Source organism: Aptenodytes forsteri, unplaced genomic scaffold, assembly GCF_000699145.1.
Source record: "Aptenodytes forsteri isolate BGI_AS27 unplaced genomic scaffold, ASM69914v1 Scaffold299, whole genome shotgun sequence".
NCBI classification, from domain to species: domain Eukaryota; kingdom Metazoa; phylum Chordata; class Aves; order Sphenisciformes; family Spheniscidae; genus Aptenodytes; species Aptenodytes forsteri.
The window spans coordinates 3,813,531-3,837,577 of NW_008794154.1; the positions used below are offsets into that span (position 1 = coordinate 3,813,531).

At 40.5% G+C, this 24,047-nt stretch overlaps 1 protein-coding gene across 1 annotated transcript in view; it reads right to left on the reverse strand.

Annotated features, from left to right (window-relative positions):
* LOC103899171 (mediator of RNA polymerase II transcription subunit 12-like protein) overlaps positions 1-24,047 on the reverse strand; it is a gene marked incomplete at its 5' end in the record, with an annotated part of 44,625 nt that overhangs the window by 15,086 nt on the left and 5,492 nt on the right. The window contains 17 exons of the mRNA XM_019472008.1: positions 1,014-1,231; positions 2,435-2,591; positions 3,626-3,988; positions 5,475-5,636; positions 6,142-6,277; positions 6,795-6,904; positions 9,230-9,319; positions 10,530-10,641; positions 13,091-13,252; positions 13,579-13,769; positions 13,892-13,966; positions 14,953-15,141; positions 15,695-15,894; positions 19,194-19,307; positions 21,039-21,140; positions 21,870-21,990; positions 22,839-22,980. Of these exons, the coding sequence (XP_019327553.1) occupies positions 1,014-1,231; positions 2,435-2,591; positions 3,626-3,988; positions 5,475-5,636; positions 6,142-6,277; positions 6,795-6,904; positions 9,230-9,319; positions 10,530-10,641; positions 13,091-13,252; positions 13,579-13,769; positions 13,892-13,966; positions 14,953-15,141; positions 15,695-15,894; positions 19,194-19,307; positions 21,039-21,140; positions 21,870-21,990; positions 22,839-22,980 (2,644 nt within the window). The remainder of the gene's footprint in view (positions 1-1,013; positions 1,232-2,434; positions 2,592-3,625; positions 3,989-5,474; positions 5,637-6,141; positions 6,278-6,794; positions 6,905-9,229; positions 9,320-10,529; positions 10,642-13,090; positions 13,253-13,578; positions 13,770-13,891; positions 13,967-14,952; positions 15,142-15,694; positions 15,895-19,193; positions 19,308-21,038; positions 21,141-21,869; positions 21,991-22,838; positions 22,981-24,047) is intronic.

Here is a 24,047-nt window from a genome sequence, read left to right on the forward strand (position 1 = left end):
CAAGGTTTTTGGGGGTTTTTTTTTTTTTTTTTTTTAAGGTAGAAGACAGCACACATACAGGGAAACCCTAGTTTCACAATTATGAACAGCCCCATATAAAACTATTGTAGCCCATCAGCAATTTAAGCACTACAGAGGGCTTTGCATCCATCGTAGCAGAGAGACTGAAAGAGAGATGAGAAGGACAATGAGGGAGCTCTAACAAAATAGAGACAGCGTGGGAGAAATTATGAGGATACTTGCTGAAAATTTTGACTATTTTGAGCAAAGAGGGCACATGACAGAGTTTGAAGGCAAGATAGCATAAAGGCAATGTAATATATACTGCAGCGAGGGTAAGACTGGGTACAGAAGGACTTTAAAATAAAGGTAGGAAGTTACTGGTTTTACCACCAACTACTGTACACATATTGCTGGTTATCTGGGATCAAAAACCCAATTTTCTGTTCTTACACCATCAATTCAAAAGCAGTCTGTCTGTAGCCATATTCTGAAACTAGCTCAGGCTCCAAAGGGTGTTGCACAATAGCCATGTGCGGTTTGGCACACAGCAGCTGTACTCTGCAAAAGTGTTAGGAGAAGAAATACCAGCTATTTCTAGAGAACATGGGCGTCTGTGTGCACATGTGTATGGAAATGGCTCCTGCTGGACTTCCTGGATTTTTAATTGTGAAGAGCATTGCTGTGCCTCTGCTGCTTACTTGTAGCTTGGTGGTACATATCACCATGCAATTCCACTATGAAAGCCTCTGTGACACAACAGGGAACAAGATATCATCAAGTAGCAGAAGCAAAACCTCATTTTATGAAACACAGGAAAAATAGAAGGGGCTAAAAGACCAAAGGGCAAATGAAGTTTAAAAGCAGATGGCTCTGGTTAAGCAATATTTGGGGAGTTATTGCAACTGTAAATATCAGCTGGCTCTCCACTCGATAAGCCTATGCAGGGCAAGCAGCCCCAACGGAAGGCAAAACCACTGTGTTGCTCTTCAGACGTGGGGGTTTGGACAAACCTGTTGGAGAGACCGTGACTGTGCTTGCTGCCTGAGGAGTCGCTGCTGCTGCTGCTCTTGCTGCAGGAGTTTCATCTGGAGCAATTGCTGCTGAGGTGTGATTGCATGGATAGAGGGGGGCTGCATCATGGTGCCAGAGCGCCGCTGCAGCATGTTCGACAGGGCTTGCTTCGTATTAGTTGGAACAAAGGAGCCTGTCGGATCCAGCCTGGAACCACCTAAAAACCACCCAAAACACAAATGCGTTCTCTGCCTTTCGTAAGAACGTTGTTGGTACAGATCACTGCTAATTCATCAGCTCCTATTTCGTTAGCTCTACAGTAACGATGATAAACTTATCTCTGTAAAGGCAGTGAACTGGATTAAACCTACTGGTCTGAAAAATTAAATGGGCAACATAACTTTGAAGACTACCACTTGCAAATGAGAACAAAAAGTAAACAGGCTATGGGCTGTTGCACGTTCTACATCACATAAAACGTTTGACTACTACTGAAAAACCAAAGTTGCATATCAAATCAAAAGCATGATATGAACGGCTTATGATGTCAAGACAATTTTATCATGAGATGGCAATAATTTATGCACCCTATGCTATTTGATAAAAATCATGTATCTATCTATAAGTTAGACTTATGAAAGTAATCTTACACATATTTTTTTAAACTCAGCATTTCCTTAACTTTGTAGCCACTGTCTGGTATTTTCTGAAGACTTTTACGCACTTAAATACAGATCTAGTTGTATTTAGAGCTTCAGAAAAAATATTTTATGTTTATAACTGGAACCAAACTTCTAAACTTCTCCTGCATAATATCTGAGAAGGACAGAATAGTATTTCTCAAAACATCATAAACTGCTGCACCCTAGAGCAAGTAAAATACCTATGTTAAATTGTATACGCATTAACTGGAAGAAACAAAACAAGCCTACAAATAATTAAGTACATATCACAAATCCTGAAAAACAAGTGAGCCCATGGATTTATTTATTCCATCTGGCAGATGTTAAATTAGCCACCATGGTTCTTGGTATGAATCAAAGAAGAAATAACCCAAAGGTCATTTGTTCCTTTTAATCATCCCTCGTATTTCACTCCTCATTGAACTTCTACCAGCTTTCTTATACTATCACCACAGTAGGTCATTTTTGCTTATCAACCAAAAAAGTTTAATAGCTTAATAGAGACAGACCTACAACTGATAAAGCCCTTCAAAAAAACCAGCTAACTAAGGAATAAAATAAATGGCATTAGAAAGCCCTTCAAAAAAAACAGCTAACTAAGGAATAAAATAAATGGCATCGGCAGACACAGCCTGCTTCGGAGAAAGTTAGAAACAAAACGTGGTTATAAGAAGTCAATTTTTATCATACATCAAATAATAAAGCCCCACGTCTGTGAATTCAAAGCTTACACATACCTGGTGGGAGGGGCTGGTTCTGCACAAAGAAGCCAGGCTGCTGCGGCTGTCCCATGATGTTGTAACCCCACAAGGCAGACTGAGGATGGTGCATCATTTGAGAGGAAATTGGTGAATAAGTGGGAGGCACTCTATATAAGTTGTTTTGTGGATATTCCTTAAAATACACAGTAAAAGTGAATGTTACTGACATTCATACCTTACTAACTCATAAATAATGCCAATTTTCCTACTAAATTATTAAAGGACAGAGACAGTTCCCATTGTCGTTTGCAATGATGTAAAAAACAGATTAAGTCTCAGGCTGCCCACAGGTAATTAACACTAACAACTTCATAGACACACCAACCATTTTTACCTTATTAGCAAGTATTTTCTGCAGGCTATAATTAGGTATAGCACAAGGACAGCTTACTGTATCAGTATATAAATAACAGGAGGAACTTAACTGAAACATCAAAAAGGCCAGAAAATGATCTTAAAATTACAGCTACTTAAAAGGCAACACATTGACAAAAGAGCTGGATGCTAACAGAATACTATCATGTCTACAACATGCACAACTACACTGGCAGCAGTGTGAAGAGGATGTAATCGCACAGAATGCTGCTACTGGAAACGTACATTATTATTTGGGTGGTGCCAGGCATGTTTTTCAAACCCGTGCTCTATGTCATTCTTCAGCTTAGGAACCTACACCTCAAAAACCATTAAAACCAAAAGAGAAAGTGTCTCAGAAACCAGAACAAACTGCACAGTAAAACAGTTTATCTACGTGAAAGAGCTTCTTTCAAATTGGTTTCCATTTGAATGGGACCTGGGTTTGAACCAGCACGTTTGCTCTCAACATAATTCGAACAGGAGGAGTTTTAGAAATTGATACAAACAGTAACAGCTGTACTTTACACCAAACAAGAGAGCATATATGGAACCCAAATCATATTTAGTGAGTAAGATCCAGTCTAGCATATTTTACATAGCACATAAGGTCCTAAGGACAGTACATTCCTCTACACTGAGCTCTGTTTGATAGAAATCCACCCTCCTTCTGACCATCTCCATTCACTCCCTTTATTAGGACCCGGTCCTCCAGGTGCAGAACAATTTCTGAAGGTAGCTAAGACAGCACCATGCAACACCAGATGCTTCGGCGAGGTATTTCAAGTTTTGTATGGGGCACCATCTACTTACATCAGCCCTTGAGCTTGACTTTGACTTTCGCTTTCTGCCCTTTGTCTTCTTCTCATCATCCGTGGCAAGTTTTCCCTGATCTGAGAGCTCTCCTGACTTTCTTTCTGGTTCCTGAGAGACAGGTGTGGTGGGCTCTTCCTCCTCCTCCTCTGGAGGAAGGGGCAAGGGCTCGAGGTAGTAACTCCGTGGCTTGGGTTTGGTGTGCGTGTGGTACAGGAGGAGATGCTGCTGCTCCTCATACTTTATCACTTTCCTGTCGACACGAACTGTACCAAACCATGCCCAGGAGAGAGGAGCAGGATTTTTGTGACCTTCAAATAAATCCCAAGGGGACACCTTTTGTTTTGTTGAAACCTGAAGACCCTGTTTCAGAATAAAAATGAAGTTAGTATTTTAAGAAAATTGAACACTAGAGCAGACTACTTGCTTTTGTACATCATTATTTGAGTCAGAAAAATCCATTAAGGATTTTTTCCCCTCCACAAAATGTACCAAATGCATACTGGTGGGATTTTAAACCTCTGTCCAAGGCTGCCACTAGATAAAAGCAATTATATTTTTATAGTACCATTTGCTTACAGCTGTGCTAAAAATCTCAAGTTCCATCTATCGTATTTTGGAGGAAAAGTCAAACATCTATTAAAAATTGCTAATCTGAGAATACGCTTGCTAAAAGTTTACATATTCAAATAAGGGGAGATAAGCCTAAGCAGTATATCACAAAAAAATGCCTACCTAGTCTGCAGAATAAAAAGCTCTATCCTAAGCTCTATCCTTCTCTTTTAAATAAATTCACTTTAAAAAGTTATGCATCCCTTCATACTCCAAAAAAAATCCAAAACAACTAATACACTTCCCCCTCTCCTTTTTTCCCCTGTCTTTTGTAAGCAGGATCACACCCTCCATCTTCCTCCCAGCAAGTAACAGGTGAAAAGGTTCCCAGGTTAAATGAGCTCTCAAATGTAGGATTCTGCTTGAAAAGCAAATACTTTTCTAAGAGCTTCTGCTGTTCAACCCCAAGTCAAACGTAATTTCCTTTTTGGCAACTTTTGTGGAGTTGGCTCCAGTCAAGACCTTATATTGCAAAACTGAGCAAGCTTATGTCAAAACTCATCACATTAGCAGTTACAAATTGACCATGCACTCTGCGGATTTAACAAGGAAGGATATGCAGCAAACATGATGACTGAATTTTAAACAAATCAGAAAGTGAAAGGTTACCCAAACTCTTGAATTTGTATGAGTGGCATAAAACTGTTTCCATTAAAGATGCGTGTATATCTAAAGCTCTGAGACTATCTGCAAGTATCAGTGAATTGTCAGGGAGGGGAGGATGGAATCACTGTCAGTGCTGCTGCAGGGGTGGTGATGCTGGTGCATGCTCCAAGTCACACTAGGCTGCTCAAACCCGTTCAGCTGGGGTTTCACAACTCCCTGAGTGCCTCTCTCTAAACCCACTCCAGGTTTCACACTATGCCTGAGAATTTTCACATGGATCATGCAAACAAAAACTGTGCAGAAGTATTTGGAACAGAAATACATTTGATACCAAAAAATGGTCTGTCATTTGCAACTACTTTAAAGGTATTATTCTACAAGCCCAGCATTCTTCGCTTTTGGCATCATTGCTCATAGAAAGCCTACCTGTTTAAAAGAGACTGCATTGTTGTGGCTGAAGCTTTAGTAATGACTGAGAGTGCATTAGAAAGCTGTATTACAGAGGAAGTACAATGCTTTTATGATACTGCATATAAACGCATGTACTGTACAAGCTGTATCTGTTTGCTTGTATTTTCTACACTTCAAAAATCACGGAAAAACTGAGATGAAAGCAAACATTTACTCTTGCCTGTTTCTTATCAATGGAGTCAAATCCTGCAATTTTGTTCCCCTTGGTGTCGATCAAGGATCCCATTGGCTCACAAGTAATAATATCACATGTCTGCTTTGGCAAAGGGAGTAGCTGGCGAACCTTGTCAATGCTTTCTGACCGCTTGTCTCCCAGCTCTTTCTAGAGAATAAATACATCAATCAATCAAACAGAAAGGGGGAAAAAGGGAAGATAAATATTGTACTGCTTTCACTATTAGAAAATGTCCAGTTTCTGGATGAATCATTTCCTTGTACTTTTACTAAATTTAAACAAGTGCCTTTGCAAGGGTTTTTTTCGTTTTCTTTTTTTAAGAATGTAAGTTATCTTTTCATCTCTTGTTTAAACAGAACGTAGAAAATATGTAATACAAATTTAGTGTCTCAAACATGAATAAAAGCAACTAAGTGTCTTGCAGGGTCCCTAAATGTAATTGAATACAAAGAAAATACTAGAAGTCTGTCTTCCCACCCCCACATTCCTGTATTTTTATTTTCTTCTTTTTCTCCTTGTTATCACTAGTGCTGTTTCAGTCTCTCCTCTTTCCCCAAGAGGCCTTCCCAGACACTAGAAATGACAGGATTAAAAGATGAGCACAGAATGCGATTCAAAAGAAATGCTGAAAATGACAAGACATAACACTTACTTTTAACTTTTTCACTAAATTCATGTAAGCCCTCTTGTTTTCCTCAGGCCCTCCTTGGGAAGCATTTGACAAGTCTGAGGCAAGCGTCCCATTGATGAGGACACCCAGCATATCGAGCACGGTCGTGAACAATTCGCTGAGAGTAAAGACAAGTATTACCCTGAGGAACTGACCATTGCCAAGAGATCCAGGGACAGATATTCACGACAAAGGCTACAGATGCAGTTCTTTAGACAAGCCAGGTTTTTCAGGGCTTTCTTTATACACATACACATTTTACACATACAGCTCAGTTTGCATGCGTAACCCCCAGTGTATATATGCAGGTGGACTGTCAAGGCACACACACAAATCTTATAAACCCCAGCTCAGAGCTACAGACAGCACAAACTGCTAACAGATAGCCATTAGGAATTACAGGCTCTGACTTAGGAAAGCGCTCAGGTACGTGCTTGTTAAGGAAGAGTGTAAATAGTGGCTCCAGTGCTTTCCAAAATAGAGGTGCTCGCCAAGCAAGACCAGCACTGAGCATGTAAGTTGCACTCAAGCAGTAGTAGGATAATAGTAAGAAAAATTTAACAATAACATACATGCAATCTAAACTTAAAAGCACTAAGGACATGAATTAGCTTGTTTACATAGCACAGACATACTTGTTGGTCTGCATATCAACAGTTCCTGAAGTGATTATCTGGAGGAGCAGAAGTGCCCAGTCTGTGGTCCACTGGGTACTCCTCTGCACAGTATCAAACATGCCACCTACCTGCAAAATAATACAGCAGATAGCAAGGCTCTGCATATATCTCACAGATGCACGCTTCCCTTATCATATGTATTACTGAAGAATAAAACTGCTATCCAGTCCCACGAGTTCTTGCGTGCTGAATGCCATCTTGAACTGCTGACTTTAAATAGCTTTTCCTCCCCACCCCATGCTCCCAGCAAAAAGCTTCTCCTAAGAAGGAACTACAGGAAAGCAAAATATTATTACGCTGCTCCTTCAGTTTCATATCTTCACTTTCATGTTTGATGCAACAAACTGAAGTCAGTGAAAAAATTCTCAGAATTGAAAACGTGTTGAATTAAAACTTTATAGTTATCACTTTGCTCCCACACCCAAAAATTAGACAATCATGTCCAGTGCAAAGAGAAAAAAATCTGAAGAACAACATAGCATTGACTGAAAGTGAAAACTGCTAAATGATGTATTTTACCCCATGAACAATTTTTCACTATTTCTACCAGTATAGTATGATACTGTAAAATATGCCCTGGCTTTAAGAAGGAGCCATTTTACCAAAACACATTCTTCAAAGGACCAAATTGCAATAATACAAGATACCTGCTCAGGTTGCAAGCCTGATTACCAAACTGGTCAGAATAGAGTCCAAACCCCAAATTTCAAAGGTACAACACTTCTAGCTAATGAAAGCACAGCTCAAGCCTTCAGACAGTGACAACCCTGTAAAAGATAAAACACTTCCCTACCACACAACAGGATTCCTAAGAGAGCTTATGTCAAAATGACACTGCTCTTTCCTTATGGCTGCCCTGCAGCCTAGGGTCTTCCTACTCTACCATGATGCTACTGTCAGCTCCGCTGTTTTGCGCATCCCTGCACCCAATATCTGCATCAAATCATCTTTCTGATGTTTCCCACTTCACAACTTCCCAAAAATGAATCTCTCTATTTTGTCACGTTTATAGTCACTCTAAATCCCTTCACTGTTTGTGCTTGTAGTTGTTTCACTTTACAAAATTCTTCCCCATGCTTAAAGCTGATTTCAGGGTTGTGTCTTGCTCAATAAATACAGAGACTGTTTCAATTCTCAGTACCTGCTTTTAGCTCCTAAACTTTGCTGAGTTTGTATCTAAGAAGATTACTCCTTGAACTATGTAAGTGGTTTATGGTTTACAAAAGGATAAAATCTTGCTGCTTTAATAATAAACCAAATATTGCCCGTATCAAGAGTTCTCCCAACCCATGACAAAGTGCATGTCTCCACGGTACTCAGTGGCAGATGATAGCTGCTTTACTTTAAGTGCAGCCGCAGCAATCCCAAAGCTGGTCACAGCTGCCTCAAGTCCCCTTGGCCTGAACCAGTGGCAGTATAAGGCTGTGGTTATCCCTCTGGTTGCACAGCCACATCTTCCAAAGAGATGGAAAAACAACAACGCTGCAGTGTTACTCCTACCTTGGTGCTCACCCATTTGGCCTTACATGTAGTCTCCACACACCTACTGCACTGTGCTAAACGAGTCACGGTGGCCCTGGCATCTGGTACAGAGGTTTCAAGAGATGTGGGATGTTGGAGAACTTAAGGGAAACTTTCTAAGTTTATTGATACATGTATCCAAGTAGCAGCAACTGAGTTAAATAGCCAAATGTTACGTTCCCCCAGAGCTCTGAGAGTCTCAACTATATTGACTGCCTAATTCCATAAAATCACTGCTTGTAACATGGGAATAAACCATCAGTGGACAACAGCTTTGAATGTCCACAAAAAGATGATACATTTCTGAAGTTCCAGGGACACTGAAAGGAAGAAAGCAGCACAAAAATAAGGCATGAATAAGGTATAGGCTGTCCTTCCTATTAATTTTTTATGAACAATGTCCAAACGTTATGGCCAGGAGGCATCAGCTGAAACAAGAGAGACAGGAAGAGAAGAGACAAACACCAATGAAGCCCTTGTGTCAGGGCAGAGGGGGCACTAACAGCCCTTGCTGTCCCTGGCCAGCCCTACCTAGCGCTACCCCCACCCCCACCCTTGGCCCAGGAGCCCCAGGTCAGGAGCCTCAGCCTGTCCCCATGGCCCTGCCTGACAATGCTAGGGCTGTGTCTGACCCTGGCTCCCCTCACTGGGCCTGATCCTCAGCCCCCCCGAGGGCTGACGTCCTGGCGTGGCCTCAGCCCGTCCCCAACCCAGCGGAGGTGCCTGATGCTCAGGGCTGGGAGCTGCCAGCTCTCAGGGAGCCCTGGCCCCTGCAGTGCCCTGACACAGTGCTTCTTGCTCCTTACCACCTACTCCAGAGTAGCTGCTACATCTTTTTATGACATCAGGATAACCACATACATTTTTCTTACCAAGTTAAGACGAAGTTGTAGGGCTTCATGCATCATTTGCCTAGCTTTAACATCATCCTGGTACCGTTCTTCCCTCCAGTTACTAAGGATCTAAGAAAAAGCATTTGATTAAGGTTGTTTTCTTCCTGTAAAGGAATGTTCTCCCTTTGAAGTTTAAGTATTTGTGATCATTATCTATAAGGAATCGTAAAATATTATTAACCTTTTTATCCTCATGCCTGTTTAAGGCTTAGAGCAGATTAAGCAAACTAGTGGGGGAAAAAAATTAATTTGTAAAGAGCTGATAATCTGCTATCAATTGTGTGACTAGATCTTCCTGTTGTAGCAAAAAGAAAATAAGCAGCTTCGTTATGCATTTATTAAAAATATTGTTTCAAACACTCTATTTAACTGTTCACCACGGGTAAGTAAATAGATCTCTTGCACTGGATGCAGCTTCCCAACAGGATCCGGTGGGATCTCTGGATGAGAAATGACCAGAACCTTAGGGAACGTGGACCAGCTGCATTTCAGGGGAGAACCCATACAGCAAAAGGAAAGCCCAAGTGCCAGTAACACCAGGGGGAAAAAACATCAAAGGAATGAATTTAACTAGGATGTGGACCTATGTCATAGCCTGAACCTGAGCTGAGAGGCAATATGAGAAAATAATGGCCCTACAGGTATGAATTTTCAGTCACAGTAATTCACAGAAACTAAAGACAGAAAAAAGGAAACATGCACCCACTACACTGGGCACTGTATGCATTCATTTTAAAGACAGTCTTAAGGAGCTATTGTAGGCTAGAGCATGAACCAGATGGGAGCAGGAAGTCTAGAGCAGAATCAGCAGAGGTTGTGAGTAAGCACAAGTGATCCAAAGGAAGAGCTGTAGGCAATGGGCCAGTTTGGGATTAGCAATATTGTTTTCTAAAATATGAAAAACTCTTAATCTGTACCAACTGGAGAAGATGAAGGATTTTCCTAAAGAAGAAAGTTTCGAACTTCTAAAAACTTTTTATGATCAAGGTAGAGATTGAGAAGACTGTTCCTCTCAGGACAAACATCTTATATTGTTTTTCCTGGAAAGAACTGAAATCAGACTCAAGTTCATTTTACTTCTCTGTAGCAATTTTAGAAAAAAAGATGTATTCACTCTCAAAAAGGAACAAACACCTCCCCATTCTTCCTTCCTCGGACTGTGCCTTTTGGCATACCATCGCACTGTAATTTTACTGGTTTTACACCATCGTATACACATAAAACTGATGACACATAAAACATCTAACAAAGGGTGCTCATGGTTATGTACTTGTTTTACCTGATTAACTTGATTCTGCAGTGATGTTAGAAGCCCTTCCCGCTGCTCATCCTGTCCCTTAAGGCAAGTAAGTACCAATGAAAGGAAAGGTTGCTGACTCAAAAGAGACATGCTTTAAGAGAGGCAAACACAGAAGTCAATTAGTAAAGTTATTTTGATACTTCCCATCCTCACTCCCTTCCTTGTTTTGTCTACTTTTTTCTTCCTGGAAGTGGCATTGCCTGTATCTATGTCTGTTTCTGTTTTAGTAAATTAAAGCTTTGCCAGATGAATTAAAAGAACATGCACATAAGAAAGCAGAGCACCAGCCAGTAAAAATGCACATACTATGCATGTCATTACTGAGAACCCACCTAGCTCAGGGCATTGAATGACCAAGAATTGCATGGACACTTGAAGGCATGACTCAGAAACAGAACATGTTATTTTAAGACTACTTTGATTAAACAAGGATATAATTTTAGTGGAGATTAGGCAGCTAAAGTTTCTAATCCCTGTTAGTGGTCTGAAGTGAATCCCAAATCAGCTTCCCCTACAAGCACTGAATAGAATGACAGCTGCCTAAATTCCACTACAGTTCTAACACGGGCTTAATGTAATTAAACTGAGATGCAGCTTTAGCTGGCTGAGGAGACATGCCATACCAATGCAAAGGCTTTCAGATTTTTTTTTTTTTTTTTTTTAGATCAATGTGTATCCATTATAAACATAAAATTAAGACAAACTGAAATAAATACACAAAGATCAATTTGGAAGTACATGTGAAGTAGAAGTTAAAAATGTCAGCAAAGGGATTTGAGTAACAGCTCATGCAATGATTTTTGCAGTTTTAGGTATATAGGCTCCTTGAAAATTACATGCATCCGTAAACACAATATAAACACATATCCACACATACATGTGTGTATTTATTACAAGTATTCATTTCAACAGTTATTTTCATTTGGCATTTAACTTGACTTCAACAATTCAGGTGACAAATAGTATAAAGGAATGGCAAAATCCCAAGGTCCCATAAAAGGAGCAAAATAGAAAGTCTGCATTTTCAAAAGTCATGTTAAACAGTGATTTTTCAGATTTTAGGAACAACATGGTAGGAACACCTCTTCACACAAGGAAGTAATTTATTGTTACAACTAGAACAACTTTGTAATGCTTTTACTTCTGTGCATAGGAACCACTGTGGAGGAAGGGCTTGACAGTTTCTACAGTCATTTTATTTCGGCTTTGAAAGAGGCTTGGTTTAGATCTTCTACACTAGACCTCTCACGTAGGAAAAGAAATGGAAGACAGAGAGAGGTTCCATATTCCCTTCTATTGATGCAAGTAGCAAGAGAGCCAGTGACTAATGGAAGAGTGCTGAAATGCTGAGAAACACCTAACAAAGAGATCTGAAAAGCAAGATGTCTTTTTTATCTAACAACAGATCAAGCAGGTATTACAAATGAATTAGAAGGACAAGGAAGAGATGGATTCATAAAGGTAATACAGAGCGTACTTAACTCAAAAACTGAATATGGCAAACAGAACTTCTATAGGTTGATATATCACATAAGCAGCTTATTAAAGAAACAGCCCAGATGAACTAAGAGGGTCCAGCATAACACAGAGTAATGGGCATACTGCAATTATGATGGAAAGAAAAAAATTAAATCTTCTAACCTTAAAGGGAAAATAAGCTAGGTGGAAGAGACTGGAAAATAGCAGAAGATTTAAAAGGCTCCACAGAATTTAATGACAACCATAAGTCAAAATCAATATATGCAAACACAGGTTTACAAGAGTACTACAAAGTGGCAAAGCCCAATTATTGGTCCCACGCTCAGGGAAAGCATAGTGCATGAACAACATTGAAGGTGATCAAAAAGACAACGCACACTAGTAACGCGTAAGAACAAGAAACTTACGGTGGGACCATATACAACAATCAAATACCACAAGCCTTTAAGAATTTATTTGTTTTTTTCAACAACCGTACTTTGGAAGAGCTTCACAAAAAGAAAGATGATTGGTATTTGAAGCTAAGAGACCTTGCTGTGTATAGTATTCAATGTAATTTCTATCATAACTCTAAGAAAGTACAAAGAAATTATAGGCACTGTGGAAGAATATTTTACTAAAGGAAAATCAATAACCACTAAGTCATTAAAATTCTCATGCATTTGGAAAGTTAGAGATGAGCTTAAGCTTAATTCCCAACAGGAATTAAGTGACATCTTATGACAATTATGGGATCTTAATGGCAAGAAAAGTGGCCTACTGTCATAGAAGGGAAGAGACAACAAGGCCTCTGACTATTCTTTTAAATCTCTAACATTTCCCATCACCAAGCTGCAGAATAGCCACTGGAAGATGTGGTACAAAGCTTTCACACTTCTTCCTCTGAAACCAATGATATTTCTTCAAACTAAATGAAACCTGAACCCTGTTTGGGGTTGATAACTTTTTGCTCCACAAAAGTGAAACAATGAGGTTTTGTGAAGCCAAAATCCAGTCCTCAGTATACTCCTCCTTCAAAAAAACCTTTCAGCTCTGCGTACAGGGATTTCCCAAGGTCATACCTTTTTTGTTTCTGTCTATCTCTTTCCTTCTTAGAAGATGACCCCAAATGCTGACCTTTCTCCAGCTCCTCTCCCGCAGCTTTCAAGACCCTACCTTGAACTGAGGTAGGCAGTTTTGCAATCAAGGGAGCCACCAGCCACACTCCTCGCCGCTCAGAGGAACTAGAAGTAGAACAAACTTATTTCAGCCAAAACATCCATGTAGTTTTGCAATCAGTATTAGCTGTTATAAGACTGAACTGCTTTAATAAAGCAGTTGACACAGTGCATCTGGAGTAACTACTGTGGACTGAGCAGTCACAATTTCTGGTTTTCAGAAAATTCAAGAATAGCGATTATATTTATTGTTAAACAAAAGTAAATAGAAGTAACCTCCAGGTAACTCATTTCTGTACGTTCCTGTTCCAAGTGTAAAAAAGTCTAGGCAATCTACACATAATTAAGCATCATGTTGGCTAAAATAATTAAAAAGGTGCTACAAAAAATACCTTAGGAATGTCTTTTTACCATTCTGTCTTGTATTACTTGTGTCAGCATTTCCAACAGAGTTTGGATTGAAGAGGCCTATACCAGAGTTAGAAGAGTTATTGTTTAGATCAGCGGATTGCTGAAACACCTCTATTGTCGCCTTTGCAATATTATCCAACAAGCTGTTCATTTCAGCCACAGACCCAGAACCCTACAGTAAAACATAAGTAAACTAGCACATTCATGGTATGTTTGCTCATGGACTACGTTAAAATTTAACATACTTTTTTGCATTAAATATTTAGATAAGAAAGTTTGAAAACAAATACTCACAGGCTCCTTCGTGCACTGTTTGATCATTAGTTGCAGCTCCAACCAAGACTGCCGGAGAGTCCACTGATCTAAGTTCTAGGTAAGAATTAACATTATAAATACATGTGTCAACACTTTACAGGTCTGAAGAAAAAAAAATAAATCTCATCATTGAATACATTACATGCAAAAGCCTCATCTTATAAGCAGATCATCACAGTCACTACTCTTTTTAATAGTCTAATGACATCCCAAAATATCAGACCTATTAAAGAATGTATGTTAACTTCCACATCTTTGCAGCTAACATCATTACTCAATACTTTTAACTGTACAACTTTTCCGAATAAAAATCTCGCTCTCTGCAAAATCTGAGTTTAGGTACACATGAATACGGAAAATGTAATTCGCTCTTTCATTAGTAATTACATTAATCCATGGCATTGCCATCCAAGTGGACATGTTTGTATTTAGCACAAGGCCATCTAGACACGATTAAAGTAAATGCAGCAGTTGAAGTAATTATTTTGCGGGACATTGATCACTATTTGTCCTGGTCCAGATATTGCCGACTTGATTCTTCACGCGTCTATTAAACTACAAAATGGATTTTCTTTGAAAAAACGAAGTGTCCCTAATGCAGCTGAATTTGAAGAAATGATCAGTTTAGGACTGTCCGTGAAGGCGTTTGAGCCTTTTCCATGGAGTAGGAGTGTCTTTCACCACAGTACTGTCATAGAGCCCTACTGAGACAGTAGGCATCTCCACCTAAGCAGCCCTAAAAGCAGCTCCCTTTTCAGTGGCTTCCTAATGACTGACAATGTTGAACAGCAATGATGAGCATGCTGCATGCTTGTTTCCTCCATAACTGAGGAGTCAGAAGTAAGGAGACACCAGAAGTCACACTATAAAGCGTTTACCACAGAGACTGGGGATCCTGAGCACATACAATCTTGAAAGAAGAATCTAATGCTTGATTGCACCAGGAACTGCAAATCAATGTCACTTGGTAGTGCTGCTGAATGACAGGTTGAGTCAGTGCATCACAGGCAGTTTTTTCCACATTTTCCCCACTGCATTACCTGAAGTATGCGTTTGATGTGCTGCCTCTGAGGGTTGTCACCCTCGGTGCATTCTCTAATACCATGAGGATAACAGATAAGTTGAAGAAGTTTCTGTGCTTGCTTGTTTGAAAGAACAGGATCCAAAATAAGATCTTTGTCTGTGCACAGCCTCTCAGGTTCTTTTAAACAGTGCTCTCCAACCCACTCCTGTAAGTAATCAGATAACAGATTCACAAGATAGTTTCAAGGCAATATTAACTTTTGCTAAGCTAAACAGAAAAGTGATTTTTCCATACGCAAAACTTGAAGTGAACTATGGTTCACACAATATGTGAGATTAGAAATGTCTTCTGTCATTCAGTACCACCTGAAAATATAAGACTGTTAAAAGGTTTTCCAAAATTCATTTCTTCTATATTTTGAAAGCAACTTTGCAACAAAACAAATGCTACTGCAAAAGCTCTTTGAGTAGACAGCTGATGCAGTGGTCCTACTGTCTTCAAAGTGCTTGAGATTCAGGTAGGAAAAACACCTCAATTCTGACACAGTGTAGGAAGATGCTAATAACTAACTAAAGCCATCTCCCTCCCCCCAATAACATACTACTCCATGTATAAATTGTCCAAATCAGGAAACGCAAACAGAACTCAAATATTGACATACTTCAACATTCATTTTGCACCAAAATATATGTTACACTTTTCAAATAAAATAACATTGTTTCTCCAAATGAAGACAGAAGAGTAGTTTTAGAGATTACCTGCTGGCAAATTGTTCTTAGCACATATCTAGCATACTCGCTTAAACTAGCAGTTTCTATGGAAACAGCTTTTCCGCATGATTTCAAAGTGTGAGAGGAACCCCAGATTTCATCCTCATTGAGTTCATCTAATAAGCCTCTCATATGGAAGTCTTCACTCTTCAGGGAGTTGACATTGTTGCTGCCAATTTCAGCATCACCTGTACAGCAGAAGCACAGAAGCACAGGGTGAACTTTTACCCAAGCCCCCATGCCCCTAAACCGCTTACCCACCAAGGGACGTCTTCGGCAGCACAGGCCAGCTGAGGAGTAAAGCAGGAGTGAGGCAGTCGCATTCAAAAAGGGCAGCACTAACTGACTCTGGGAATCACCATGTTCAAAGTATTGTCCACTTGCTTCACTTTGCATGTTATCTTTTTAATGGATATTTCAAAAGTAGGATAAGGTTTATACAAATCAAACACAAATAAAGCCACTACGTGCTCGACAGGAAAAGGTCTGTGAGAGTATGGAATTGCTTTGACAGATAAGGAAGAGTTGCATTACTACTTACTCTTCTCAGATGTCCCTTTTCCAAGTCTTCTCTCTTACTTTGATTTATTAACACTCCATACATCAAGAGACAAGTTTTGAGCAGTGGTCCCTTAGCCCACCTTACTATGAACTTCTTGACAAGAGAGATTGATCTTCCGGGGAATGGAAAAGGGCACAGCACGCTGAGGGACCCTGGCAAACACTGGTGAGCCCCTCCTCTCTGCAAGGCACCGGCACAGCTCTATGACCACCATCTACCTGAAACCAATGGGGGCGACCGGAAGAGCAAGGAAAAAATACTTTGGACACAAAAAAAAAATCAGACCTGTAGCAGTTCACGTTTTATGTGTTTACGGGCCTGAAACCTTGAACAAGGAAGAAGATGCAACTACAGCGTGCAGTAGCGGGGAAAACAGCCCAAACTGCTGCACATAACAATACCCTAGAGCCTGTGAGGCCAGCCAGGAGCATGCATGACGACAGCCTGCATGAGAAGTGGGCTAACATAGCCTAATGTTTTAAGTCAGCAGAAATTCCTACGTATCTTAACTGATGCACCACAAACGATAGTCATCCCTTAGAAAACCCCTCAGTTCAAGAGGGGTTGACAATCAAGATCAACAACTAACATGACGTGACAAGGCTAAACGGCTTGCTTCAGCCACTCAAACACACACACACGTTCACCCCAGAGCTTCTGCTTACACATACGCTAGGATTTTTTGCTAAAATCTACAACTACCACCAAAATATTTCAAATTACTGCACCAAGGATACTGACAGCCTTTCAGCAGCTGTGGCCACATCCCCAGACTACTACACATTTACACAGAGTGCTCAAAACACCACAGTGCACTGGGTCCTCCTGCGCACTCAGTTCTCCTGTCACTGTTTCTGTGTTCCCTGGTACTGCATTACCCTGGACGAAAAAAAAATGAGGGTTTAGAAGAGTTACTGCTAAGAAAACCAGCCAACGCCTGTGCCCCTATCCTGGTTTGTGTTGCATTAGAGTTACTCCTAAATAAACAGCATACAATCCTTTTTTTAACAAGGCTGAACTCATATTTAACAGTCTATCAAAACCAGAGCCCTGACTCGCTGTGACAGACCAGCCTGTACCCAGACAGTACCTCCCGGTGGGTGGCAGCACTGCCTGTGACCCGACAGGCCGTTTCATCCCCGACCCCTCAGCCAGCTCTGCACGGCCCGCCCAGCAGGCTCACTCAGCTCTCCACTATGGCAGGCATGCTCCTGCCCCGATCTCCTCTGCACGGCCCATTGCAGCACAAGGAATCAACTCCTTACAGAGAGGGGAGAGACTGAATGAACAGTGTTGTCATTCGTGAGACAGAATAGAAATTATTTTTAAGCAGGCCAATAGCAAAACAGTACAACATACCCTGAGAAGTGAAAGCAGTTATAATCCCTCTGTTCCCCCAAATCCAGGCAAATCCAAAAACCTCCATACCGCTGACTCAGTGACTGGTAGAGCAGACACATCAAGCCCTGCAGAACCCAAAGCCCTGGACAAGCTCATTGCGAAGAGCATGGGAAACAAGCCGACGGACGTCTGTGCCCAACGCATGTGAACAGATGGCAGCAGCAAACAGCCCATCCACACCGTCCCTGCACTCAAGCATCTTGGGAACTTGTGAGAGCAGCCATATCAAGCTGAAATCTGTACCCATGAAGAACAAGAGGGAAGAACCTGGCAGGCAAATAATACGATGAAGAGATTGATACCAAGCCACACATGAAGCTAAAGCCATCCCAAAATGCTTTGATAAAACTTGTGAAGACATTTAATACCCCCTAGAGCAGTTGACTGCAGCACCATCTTTCATTGTGGGTAGAGATTATTTTTTCTAACATAGCTTTCTACTCACAAAGCTTCCTCAGCATAGAACTGCAACAGCTGTCATTTACCTGATGCTCTTCCTCAGGAAATCATGTACAATTTTTAAATAACTAATGCAGGGTGTCAAGAAGAGACATGTCCAAATATAACATTTTGAGTATAGGAGATGTGCTGCAGTGAAGGCACAAATAAACTGTGTGTCTGAATTTTCCTTTGTATCACCCTGCACCAGACCCTATCCAAACTATGTCCCTGCATAGAGATGAAACAAGTGTTCACGCTACACACCATTAATGAAGAAAAACAGCAAATCTCAGCACTCTGAATAGCAAGAAAACATAGATAATGGCCATAAACGTATTTCAAACTCACTCTCAAATCCATCAGTCCATCCCAGATAGCTAATATCTTTCCCAATATAGTCACATCATTAAGCATCATGGGGTTTTTAAGACAGTTCTGAGACATTGGTGAACAGAGAATATAATAATGGCACTCTAGCTGGAGGTGTACCTCTGTGGGTATGTCCACATCTGGAAGACCTTTCTTGTTTAACTGAATGTTTACTTAGCTCCAAAAATACACATCACCATAGGTCAAAAGAGCTTTAACTGAACTTAAGCCAAACCAAAGCTCTGAGGCAGTTATTTGTTTGGAAAAATAACACACTCGTTGTTCGTGGAGAGTTGCTTAGCAGTGATTCTTTTGCAGCTTCTGCAATGACAGACGTAGATTTTGTGGTAGAACACAAAAAAAGGTGGGAAAAATGATCTGAGACCGTATTTCCTCTCTATATTTGAGAGGGACTCGCCTGAGTTTGAGATGTACTGGGACTTGGTGGCAGGGGTAGGGGTCAAAATGTGAAAAAGTCACATCTGCTTAAAGCCTCATCAGCTGGGGCTGACTCACCAGAGAAAAATTCTGTCTCTTGACCTGTGGGGCAAACGCTACTCACATGCCATAGAAGCACAGACAGCATCCACATTTGTCTCCTGTCATCAGGGTTTTCCTTTCCCAGAAGCATTCCCGAGGAAGTGAACTAGCACGATCTGTTTTTTACCCGAACACTAGAACAAAAACATTAGACATGACTCTGCATAATCTTACCAAGCATCAAAATTGCTTTTAAGACTGCAAACACAGCTCCCACTTCTATACTGTTGTGAGCAGCAGCCAAGAGGTGACGATCGCAAGAAGAACGAATTCCAGGAAATAATTTCCCTATGGAAAGGAGAGTAAATCTTGTAGAAAATGGTTGATATTTACCAACTAAAATTTCCTTTGCACAAAATCCTTTTCATCTAGAATAGCTATAGAAGTACAATAACTGAATGAAGAACTGTATTTTCTGAAATTGAAACTGAAGACCAACAGGCAAGTCATTAAAATCAACTGAGATCCATGGTTATGATGTATTAATATCAAAATAAGCTATGATCGTTTAAATAGAAAAAGGAGCCTGTCATTTCACTGTGTCCACGTAAACAGTGAATTTAATCACAATGAGACACTGAAGTATATTTTGGTTTTGACTTCACAGATTTAGGAAATTACTTCCCTCACCTAGTCTTCACAACAAATGAGGCAAAATTAATTAATATAAATGCCTGTTGCACAGTTAGGCCTAATTCTGCAGCTCAGAAGCAGACTGCAAAAGAAGTCAGTGAGTGCTTTTTCTAACTTGAAGGAGAAGATAAACAGACTGAAAGACAGGGAGGGAGAAGGGAAGGATGAATCTACCACCTTTCTGAGGTGGTTAACTTAGCCATATGTAAGAGAAGACTGTAATATGGTCACATTTTGTTTCATTTGTACTACTTCCTAGAGTTCAGACATGATTTTTCCTATCCATTCAAATCTATTGTTATTTCTAGGGAAGCCTGGGACCATGTAATATATTTCTGTTACTCAGACGGTATTCTTCACAGCTCTTACTTATTTTGCTCGAATATGCAACAAAAGCTCATTCATTTCTGGTCAAAAAAGAAACAAATATTACTTTTAGATGGAAGAATTTTACACCACTTAACAGCTGAAAAAAATTTTTTCTTTCAATTTCATTTTCCCCACACAAATAGTCTTGTCATTAAATTTGTTGAAATGCTTATAAGTCAAAACACAGGTTATTTCCAGTCTTGTTTCCTTTTAATTGTTAGGTGCTTGTTCCTTGCCCTTTTCCTTCCTCTTTTGGTCCGTGGCAAACATACACAGGTCAGACCACAGAGTATTCAAATTTAAAAGGAAAGAGAACTACATTAATTCTGAGATTTTTGAATACAAATATTCTGAGAACTAATTTCCTCATGTTTCTTCTGTTGGACTAGATGCTTTATTATACCCTATTTAAAATCACATTTAATTTCAATTTACATGCAAGGCTACCAAACTGCATGATGTGTATCCCTATTAGTTTCGGTATCACTGTGAGATGACTCACTACAGGAGCTGTCACTGCCGCGACAGTACTTAGTACAAAGGAAGGGGGGGACTGTGATACGTACTACCGTTGCTGACAGCAGCACCGGCACAAAAACAGTGTTAAGAGGTCCCAGGCTCACATGACTGTTTCAATGAAATTCCAAAACAAAATGAGAACTATCAGGACAGGACGGTTGTTCTAAATGTATTCCTCTTTGCTGAGGTGTACACAGGTGCTGTGTTAAAACTTAATTTTCTTTTTTAAGGTGTAATATTAATATGGCTGAGTTTTATGTCAACGTTATGGCATACCTGGGTTTCAGCTAACTTCTATAGTTTTACATGCATATAAAACATTTCCCAAACAAGTAAGAATAGTATGTATCAACTTTTCACTAGTGAAACGTCTGTGATTTTAAACAGGCTATCATTTCTACTTGCACTATGGATATTTTCACACATGAAATCTGAAGCCATCAAAACCCATCTGGGTTCACTTTCTGAAATGAAAGGACCACACAGCAGGCAACTTACCAGTTCCCTGGGGAAAGAGGCAGACCTGGGGTGTCCTGAAGAGGTGCAGGAGTAGCCGACAGGTCATCCTTGCCCCAGGCTCGGCATCTGGATCTCCACAGGCTATGGAAGATGGGACGTGGACATAAGGCATCTGCCCAGGACCTCACAAGTCCCAGAACATTTCCAAGGCCTGGAAATGTTCTACCTCACAGCCCCATTTTTAATGGGAATACAATAATTTCATCAACAGGAATCAGCATTTATGGCCTTGAGTCATTAAAAAACAGGAAAGAATAGTATGATTTTGGTAAGCAAGAGACCTAATTAATGGCAGAAAAGAACGTTTGGTTAAAATGGCTTTTGACAGTCAAAGCAGAAATAAGAAACACAAATCCAAGCAGAAAGTGAAAAGAAATGTGTGAAGTGGCCAAGAAAGAGGACCATAGCTACAGTACTCCAGGGCTGGAGGTGAAGACGATGAGGTCAGAGAGAAAATGCCAACCTCAGGCAGACTGATGCCAGAAGGAAATGCACAATCTGAGTAGATCTGGCAGACTTTTGAGCATATAGCGTAGAGCAGAAAAGAGTCGTGAGCAGAAGGTGAGGCTGCATAACAGAAGGGGACAGTGCACTGTCAGCAACTCTGATAGCACTTGTCACGTGTGGGTTCTCTGATCTAACTTGGTGTCGCTCCTTTTAGGAACTGCAGGGACACACGCACTGCAATACACAATAGGTGGCATTCCATACAAGAACGCAGTTCAGAACACACTACTTATTCAATCCATGGAGATTTCTTAAGAAGTCTTAAGTCTTTCATTTTAAGTTTTTCTCTTGGTATTTTCTTACCAGCTGCAAGAAGAGAAGGCAGTGCAACATGCTGAACTACATCTTCCAGAGAAAAGCACTGCCGGGCTATCAATATAGCAATGAAAGTGGCCAGGGAATCGTGGAACGACAGGTCACTCACCTTGAAGGAAAAACATTGCAAGGCTTCACATAACAGTGCACACACCACTGCCATGATTATTAAGGAATTAACTAGAAGAATAAACAGTAAAATGTTTACACATAAGCATTTGTCTCTACATTTTAATGCATTTCCCAAACATTTTATGGCAAATACTGATAGCTCTTAACTTAATTTTAACAAACACCTATTTCAAATACCACAAATTAATTCTGCAATAAAAAACATTAGTCTTATAAAAAACAGAGAAAATTGTATCATTCTATAAAAACTGTAACATCAATACTCATTCCTTAGCTTCAGGACAAGAATATGTCCCCAATGTACACAGCTTCAATCTGTTCCTAAACTACAGATAAATATATGGAATCAGATATTGGATAACATTAGTCACCATAATCCTGCTGACTTTAACAGGACTACAGTAACTTACACCAGGTGAGTAAGGAACGGCAAAGTGTACCACCTCTTCTACAATCTAAGAGCCAACACCAAAATAGGGTCTTGAAAATACAGTTATTTGCACATCCATCAGCATTTTAGAAAAAGTATATGGACATGCCTGCTCCTTTCAAAGAGTACCTCTGATATTCCATATCATTCTGTAATGAAGAAAAAAAAATTTACAAAGAGAAAACTCTAAGCACTGCCCAAATTCTACATTAACCCTGAAGATGTAGGAAAGAATAAAAATCAATCAGGAATCTCATTAAAAGCCTTGAAAACTCAAATGGATACAGGACTGAATTTGTGCTCAGCATTTTGTATTGAATGGAAACCTTACTATACTTCTAAGCACACCCTAGGTAAATAGGTTTAACATGTACTTCAGAAGAGATTGAACTTACATCCACACTGCAGAGCAGATCATTGAAACCCCAGACATGATTTGAAGAGCAGCAAAGAGCTTTTACGACCCCTAACCACTCTGAGCTAAGCACCGTGCAGCATGCCGTCAGCTCTGCGCAAAGGTTTGCTATGTCATTAATCCTAGGAAAGAAGAGAAAAACTAATACAGAAGCAAGATGTTTTGTAAACAATAAATATTTAGGTCAAAGCAGATCAGCGCTTGGCAGAAGAACTGGTGTTTCCTTACTTAAGGTGGGGGTTTAGGTCCAAATGTGGTTTATGCTACTGTACATACAACCTAGTGTTACTCAGTTGCAGACAACTGGAGCATCTGAAAAAAAAAACCCAGTATGTGACTTGTACCCCATAACTTGCATCCATCCAACCTACAGTAGCATAGGGCCTTTATTTTGTATACACCCTACTTTTATACGCCCTGTGTTCATACCAGCTTTCCTGTGCTGAGCTGCCCAGGAAGAGGGATGGAGCACCCAAAACCCCACTGCCTGCAGCCCACCATGACAGATGACCTGCCCCTCTCTACGAGGGCACACTCTGGCCTTTCCTCAGTGCTGCCACACAAACAGCAGCTCCATCCTCTTTCACGGAAAAGTGGTACGTGTGGCGCGCATCTCCCCAGCCCCCAGGTCAGCAGTGACATCTCACTGCAGGAGCCCTCCCTCCCTGTGCCAGGCCAGCACTACCGTTTAGGAGAGAGAAGCGAGTCACAAACTCAATTGGCATTAATGAATTGTACTTCATAGATCAGCATACTGTGTAACATATGATTCGGTGTATGATTCAGAGTTATGTAACATTTTAAAAAACAGAGCAGACTTGACTCATCCCAGTGCAAGTTATTTTTTCTCTCTTCCACAGTGAAACTCGTTTGGCCAGATTTAGATGTTCCCCTTCATTGGTCTTACAAAACTGCTTCCTCTTAGCTGCTCTGCTCTACCAAGGATGCCCCACATTTCACAGAATCACAGAATGGTTTGGGTTGGAAGGGACCTTTTTAAAGATCATCTAGTTCCAACCCCCCTGCCATGGGCAGGGACATCTTCCACTAGATCAGGTTGCTCAGAGTCCCGTCCAACCTGACCTTGAACACTTCCAGGGATGGGGCATCTACAGCTCCCCTGGGCAACCTGTTCCAGTGTTTCACCACCCTCGTCGTAAAACATTTCTTCCTTATGTCCAAGTTAAAT